This window comes from Apis dorsata, unplaced genomic scaffold (assembly GCF_000469605.1).
Source record: "Apis dorsata unplaced genomic scaffold, Apis dorsata 1.3 scaffold_429, whole genome shotgun sequence".
Classification (NCBI taxonomy): domain Eukaryota; kingdom Metazoa; phylum Arthropoda; class Insecta; order Hymenoptera; family Apidae; genus Apis; species Apis dorsata.
In genome coordinates this window covers 801,035-808,858 of record NW_006263682.1, presented here as the reverse complement: position 1 = coordinate 808,858, position 7,824 = coordinate 801,035, and the positions used below count along the sequence as shown (strand labels likewise).

General features: G+C 44.1%; 1 protein-coding gene across 1 annotated transcript; it reads right to left on the bottom strand.

Annotated features, from left to right (window-relative positions):
• Positions 1–501: 501 nt before the first annotated feature.
• LOC102677352 (5-oxoprolinase) lies at positions 502–6,822 on the bottom strand. The gene is made up of 21 exons (XM_006619662.2): positions 6,483–6,822; positions 6,236–6,421; positions 5,924–6,162; positions 5,685–5,847; positions 5,528–5,613; positions 5,254–5,455; positions 4,576–4,836; positions 4,358–4,477; positions 4,074–4,275; positions 3,760–3,976; positions 3,534–3,672; positions 3,166–3,443; positions 2,825–3,085; positions 2,625–2,730; positions 2,401–2,568; positions 2,088–2,332; positions 1,886–1,997; positions 1,582–1,806; positions 1,330–1,511; positions 1,088–1,247; positions 502–645 (listed from the first exon to the last, which is right to left on the bottom strand). The coding sequence occupies exons 1-21, from the start codon at positions 6,645–6,647 to the stop codon at positions 502–504; spliced, it is 3,861 nt and encodes a 1,286-aa protein (XP_006619725.1). The 5' UTR covers positions 6,648–6,822.
• Positions 6,823–7,824: the final 1,002 nt, after the last annotated feature.

Sequence of the window (7,824 nt, the reverse complement as noted above, 5' to 3'; positions counted from 1 at the left end):
TATATATATATATATATATAGTGAAATGAAATTGGAAGGAAATGCATGAATATTGGATGGTTTCTAAGAAACGTTTCGAGCAAATGGAAGTGCAATCGGAAGTTTCGAGCTGGACGCGTGTTTCAGTGGCCGCGATATTTCGGTCGGCAATTACTGCGACCGGAAATGGAACGGTGGCCATCGCGCGCTACTTGGGAGGGGAGGAGGGCAAAATCGATGCTCGATAAGGTCTGGTAAATTTGATTTCTCGAGGCCCTCGATTTATTATGAAACTTGTGAATGATAATCGTTCACGGGGAGATAAATTGGACGCTTGGAATTACCCTCTTAAGGATGGTTCCTTCGGTTATTATCGTCGATACGATCGGACGGTTATTATCGAGTATAGATTGCTGGGTATTTATTGTCTCAGATCGATACAGTTACAAAGATAAGAATATTATGCGCATTCTACAGCCGTAATTAATTCTCCTCGAGCGATATCATGCGAGCCGTTACGTGTCACACAGATTCTTGAGCTTTTCTGTATTCGAACACGCTTCCGCGTTCCACGAATCCTCGAGCTTTTCTCCGAATCGATCCCTCTTTCTCAACTCCGGGAGGACCGTAGCCACCGCCTCCGGGAGTTTCCAGTATAAACGTGTCCTGCGTGGAAAAATATTACGATGTAGAAGCGCACTCGATGATTGGCGAAAAATAAAATTGGAAAATCGTGAGAATAACGGAAAAACGAGTTTCCGGGAAGAGAGATTGGGAACAATTCGTATTCCACGTTTCCTTCTTTCGCGGCGCGACCGATCCCTTTCGAAATATAATATCTCGTTCTCGATATCGGGGAAAATTTTGTCGAAACTACGCTCGCTACAGGGAAGAAGAAAGCAGGGGAGTCGAAAGCAGAGAATTGGAAGAAACACTGTGCGATCGCGTGATAAAATCTTTTACGTTTGGGACGACGATAAAATGCGAATAAATTCTGTTTCGCGCTTAAATTGACGCGACAGCGTGTCGATTTTTACAACTAGCCGCGTAAATTTTTATGCAAATATCTATTTATACGGCGAGATGGCGGAAGAACCGTTTTTCTTACCCCTGGATAAACGGGTACCGCGGTTTTGGGGCCGAGATTGATCCTTCTACCGTCGGCTTTTACCAACGTGTTCCTTCCTTTTCGACCCGATCCTCCCCCAGCCAATCCAGGCGGGCTATTTACCCTTCTTTCCGTTAATACGGACAACGTCATAGGCGCCCTGTAGAAGAAAAAACAAAGTATCGAGAAAAAGAAAGCTTCGAAACGTTCAATTGACAAATTTTCAAAATTTCAAAATTTGCCTGAACGTCGTTTCGCGGACAACTCCGTCGCCTCCTCGATGAGCGCCGGCTCCTCCGCTTCCGGTTCGAAGGGAAAACTTATTAAGAATGAGCGGGTAACGAAGTTCCAGTATCTCCGGATCGGTGATTCTCGTGTTGGTCATGTGAGTGTGCACCCCTCCTCTGCCGTCCCAGGTCGGGCCCTTTTGCGAACACAATATCACAGAATGAAAATGTCGCTATTTGAAGAAACGCACAAGTTGAATCTCTTACGGCTCCACTGCCCCCGGCGACAGTTTCGTAATAACCCCACTCTTCGGTGCCAAGCGTCACGTTGTTCATGCACCCTTGTGACGCTGCGCAAGCACCGAAAGCTCGTAGAATCACGTCGACCACGCGTTGCGACGTGAGAACGTTGCCACCGACCACCGCTGCCTCCTCCGAGGGATCCAGAAGCGATCCCTTTGGAATTATTACCTTTACAGGCTTCAGACAACCCTGAGAAATTTAACCATTCGCGTAACAACGAAATTGTCATGCTTTGCATTCGACGAATAATAAAGAAAATGATGGTTACCTGGTTTAAAGGAACGTCTCTGCCCACTATGCATCTCAAACAATAAATCAACGCGGAGAGAGTGATGGCCCTGGGTGCGTTACAATTGCCCCACACTTCGTACCCCGTGCCGCTAAAGTTTCGACAATTTTTTTTTCGAATAAAGAATATAACAGGATTAAAATTACGTCGATATGGGGCAGAGGGAGGGGGAAGGACTTACGAGAAATCGCAGACCGCTTCACCCTTGTCCACGTCGATGTTCAAAAGGAATTGAATAGGACTGCCATCGTCCAGATAATCGATCGCAGTTGCCGTGGTGTTTCCAGTTTGCTCGAGAAGCCTTTTCCCGACAGATTTTAACATATCTCTCACAGCAACTTCGGCGTTGCGTTGAATGTGACCCATGTAAGCTTGCACCACGTCGAGGCCGTATATATCGATCAACTCGTTGACCAACATCGATCCCTACGACGAATACCAATTTCTCAAAAGATGAATGAGAAAAAGATTGGAGAATTGCGTGAACAATTTACTTTGTGATTGGCTGCGATCTGAGCCTTGAGATCGCTCAGATTGTCGGACAGATTCCTGGTTCCGGAACTCCCCGCAATTTTCCCCGGTTCCATCAACGCTTCCGTTAACTCCTTCTCCCTGAATACTCCTCTGTGCACCAACAAGAAACTTTTAAACGTCGCCCCTTCCTGCGCACAAGAGAATAATCCTGTTTTACCAATTATTAAAATTTCCAATCGATTACCTGAAGCAAACAAGTCGAATGCGGAGGCATGGAACCAGGCGTGATTCCTCCAATATCGGCATGGTGTCCCCTACTGGCCACGAAGAACACCGGCTTCTCCACGTCCCTGCTCACACGAAACGACAGTGACAATTGAATCAAATCAAACCAAATCGTAATAATAATAATATTCTAAGAAGAAATATTGGAAGAAGAAATACTTGTAAAAGACAGGGGTGATGACGGTAAGATCTGGAAGATGGGATCCCCCTGCCAGGGGATGATTCGCGAGGATCGCGTCTCCCCTCTCGAATTCACCCTTGAACGCCTTCATCTGGTATTGAACGGTCTCCTGCATGGCGCCCAGGTGCACGGGTATATGGGGGGCATTGGAAACGAGGCCGCCATCAGGTCCGAAAACCGCGCAAGAAAAATCCAGCCGCTCCTTAATATTGGTCGAGATGGCGGTACGCTGAAGGATCCTTCGAGTTGCCAATACATTAAACCGTGATCTATTCGTGTCTATGGATTCTTGTTAGCCGCGATTCTTTACTCCGTCTACCTGCCCATTTGTTCGGCGATGCTCATGAAACGATGAGAGAATATGCTCAATTGAATGGTGTCCAATTCGGTGGTGACCTCGGCTCTCGATCCTTGGCCGATCGTTATCCTCGCGTCGCCGCGAGGCGTGATCGACGCTTCGCAATCAGGCTCGATCAGAAGAGTGCTCAGGCTGTCCATTATGATCGCCGGTCCGTGAATCGCGTGGCCGGGCGACAGGGAGCGCAGCTGGTACACTTTGGTCTCCTGGTAGCCGTTCTCGAAATAGACCATGGTTGTCTAATTTTGTTAGAAAAAAGAATTTCGTTTCGTTTGTTTAACGTTTGATGGAACACGCTCGTGTTCGACATTCACATGCAACATTCTTGCCTTTTCGAATTTCGGCGGCTCGTTGGACGAAGGTAAAATTGGATCTTCCTCGATATCTGTTCTCCCCGTACCCCTTATTCTCACGTCGTTTACTAGGATCTTTCGATTGGGCATGGTGAAACCGAACTCCGTTTGATACCTTGATTTGAATTTAATTAAGAATTCTAGATTTTCTTTTTCTTCTTTTTTCGTATCTCTATCTATTGATGTTACGAGCTTACTTTACCTTTCCAAAAAGGTACTGAGAAAATCTCCGTGTTTCGTGCCCTTGTGTTTGGTATCTTGGCTAGCCGTACACATCAGAGCGCAGTCTGTCCCTTGATAACGCAAATGTAGGAAAGGTTCCGTTTTTATGTGAGATTCGGGGAATCCTTGGGCAGCCAACTTTGCACGAACTTTCTTCTCCAAGGCGTCCAATCGTTCGTCCAAACGTGCGAACGACTCTTCGAGCAGAGGAATAATAAATAACACAATTCAATTTCTAACAATTCAGTACAATATTTGTCAAATTTTGATTTTATTTATATTATTAAATGGTACCCTGTTCGTAAACCTCTGCGCTAGGTTCTTGGGCCTCTTCCACGACGTCAGCCAATGCCATTCCGTAGGCTGACAAAATTCCTGCATATTTGTGGACGAATACAGTTCCCATTCCTAAGGAACGCGCAATGGCGCACGCGTGTTGTCCCCCTGCACCCCCGAAACACGCCAAAACGTGGCGAGATGTATCGTAACCTTTCGCCTAATATATATATATATATATAAATCTTTTAGAAAGCAAATTATTCATAAATTTTTAATCGTAATATTTAATCGATCAATACCTGAGTGAGAGCTCGTATCGGTCGACACATAGTTTCGTTAGCAACTCTGACGAATCCCATCGCCACTTCCTCGATGCTCATCTTCGCGCCGTGCCCCTCTTTCGCTAGAAATTCGTTTATCTATAAATCAGAGGTATTCCCATAAACTATTTATGATTTGTTCTGACGATATCTTAATAAAAAGGAAAAATAAATAAATAAACGAAGAAACTTTGTACTTGATCGGTGAGAATTTGAAAAGCTTCCATCGTTCGAGACTTGTCCAACGGTTCGTTCTCACTCGGGCCAAATATTTTCGGGAAATATTCGGGCAAAAGTCTTCCGAGAGCGAGGTTCGCATCGGTGACAGCCAGGGGGCCGTTCTTCTTGTAACAAGCTGGGCCAGGGTGTGCCCCGGCGCTCTCGGGCCCGACCTCGAAGAGACCCGACCTGAAGAAAAGCATCGATCCACCTCCTGCCGCAACTGTGTTCACGTCCAACTTCAACCCAATTTTTTTTGAAACGTTTCAATCGCGTTCTCTTATATAACGCCCTTTGATTAATTCATATATATCGAGCCAATTAACCCTTTGCTCTCCAACGGTGACTCTCGGTCATCATTTGAATTAACTCCAGCGACGATAATATTTATTTATTTGATTTTTTTAGAATATCGTTTCATAAATAGGTTCCTAAACTCTTTACGTATAATCTTATGAGATATAATCTTATCTTATGGTAATCTTATGAGGAATCTGATCTAGAGTTGCTGGTTCGACCGAGCGAAACAGGCCTGGAGTACGAAGGGTTAAAAGATACCGATTTTACGATTTTGACGATTGATTGAAATTATTGTATCATAAAGATGATATCGTATTGGAAATTGAAATTTACCCAAATGTAAAGTGAGGGAATACCTGTGCAGCTTGGATCGTGACACCTGCGGTTGTGCTCTCGTATACATGCTCGTAGCTACCGCCGAAACGACTGACATCGGTAGAAGTACCGCCCATATCGAATCCAATCACGGGCAAATCGGTCTCTTTGCTGTACGTGGTCATCGCATAACCGACGACTCCGCCCGCTGGGCCGGAAAGAATGGCCCGAGACCCGTTGAATCTACATTGAAAGAGGATTAAACGCGTAATTGTTTTTCATCGGATTGATCTCATCGATCGAATCTGCACTCACGAATTCATTGGAGTCAATCCACCGTCGCTTTGCATGAACAGCACGTTCACACCTCTCAATTTATCTTTGAAACCAGAAGAGAATCCCTAAAAAGATTGAAAGATTTATTTAGAAAATTCTTATTTATCCGCGAATAATATTTTTTAAAAAAAAATACCTCTAAGTATCGTTTAATGTGCGGGGTCAAGTATGCATCGGCGCAGGCTGTGAATCCTCTAGGAACTATTCTCGCCATAGGCATAATTTCGTGCGAAAGCGAAACTTGGGGGAAACCAACGAGTTTCGCCAATTCCCCTATTCGTATTTCGTGTTCGCCGTATCTAAGATGGATAAAGAAACGAACGATGATAAAAGTAACAGTAGTAGATTATAATTGGTGTATGCATGATAACAAACGTGTAACTGTGCGCGAGGACCACGGCTAGACTCTCGATTCCCGATCTTCTCAATTCCTCCAGATCTAATTTCAACTTTTCCTCGTCCAATTCTCGAGTGATAAATAGATCCTCCCCCGTACATCCCTTCACTCTGCGCCATTTCTTGTGATCCAACTGACACTTTCCAACCGATGCGGGTATCACTCTGCACTTAACTTCGACTACCTTTTCGTACAATACTTCTGGAGTGACTACTTGCTAAAGAAACGACAAGGAACAATGTTTCTTAATTTAATTGTGTCACGATAATACGATAATGCATTATATATACCAAGTCGAATATATCGGGGCGTGCTTGATTCCCGATGAAAAGAAGATCTTTGAATCCTTCGTTGATCAACAGCGCCATTTTCGCACCTTTTCTCTCCAAAAGAGCGTTCGTGGCAACTGTCGTGCCCATTCGAATCCACGATATCAACGATCCGTCTATCTCTCCTTCGATTTTCCTCCCAGTCTCCTGCAAATTTCTCACGTTACACCAACGATCGAATCAAGATTATCGCGATAAATATAAATACCTGTTGGAGAATCCTGCGAATACCTTCGCGCGGGGCATCGTCGTAGTTGGCAGGATCCACGGAGAGCAGTTTCATCACTCGAATTTTCCCGCCTGGACACCTAGCGTACACGTCGGTAAACGTGCCGCCGCGATCTATGGCGAACTCGAATTTATCACCACCCATTTTTATTTACGATTTACTCGGTTCACCGCGCCGACAAACACTCGAGGATCGAATCTGCTCGACTCTGGACGGGAATCGAGCTGGATCGAGAAAGGGATCCGAGATTTGTGCGCAATAATACTTGATAAGATTTGACAAGACTTTAACTATGTGTACATAACAATGTAAACAGTCGCGTGCGTGTTCCCCCTCTTCGACGATGATTTTGATGATTGTTGATAAACTATGTCGAGGGCACGGAACGATTATTTCCTCCCTTTCATCTCTTCGACGAAGATGATCAATAAATCAATAATCAAAATTTTCTCTCGACGTTGGTATTGATCGATGACACTTCCTGATCGATTCGACTCAAATAGTTTCGACAAATGTCCTCCAGAGCACACTAGACACGGTGACGAGAATCGACGCAATACGGATTGTCTTGTATTTTTCCATTTCTTTGGTGTGATAACGAACGCGATTACGTAACGCGATCCGACCGCAAATTTTCTCGCATCGAGGTTGATAAAAACGAGGTTCTCATTCGAGGAACAGGTTCGAGGTTAGATCATCACGGTCGGTCACCGCTCTGTATTAAAATAATCATTGTCGCGTCATCCCAATGAGAGATACAGAGAGTGATATTTCTTTTTTTTTTTTTTTTTTAAGAAGAATTAATTGAAAGAACGATTGAAAATTACTTTATCGATCTTTTTTTTTTCCATATAAGAAGATTTTATTCTTTTTGTCGAAATACCGAATTACTGGGTGCGTGAACCGAATCGTGAGGAAGGAATATTATATCTGATACTTGACGGCCGATAACGATGAGGGTCACTGTACTCGAACGGAGACTGCGCACCAACGATTTCTGCTTTTTATTAGAGACAATACTACGGGTGGGCGTACTGTAAGGCATCTCCAGGGGACAAAGTCCAGCTCGAATTGGTTGTTTTTTTTTTTTTCAACAAGGGGACAATTTATTAAACTATGACGCAGAGTTTCATTTTATACACGGTTACTTTACAGAGTCACAGTCGTTTCGCTCCCTACCTTCACCATCTTCTTATAAAATAACTTAAAAGTCTTAAAATCTCTAGTAATTCCATGCGATGGACAAATTGTTCAGAAATGATCCGTCTAGGCGATCAAAAATTAATAATTCACAATTTTTTTTACAAGACGTAAGTTTCTT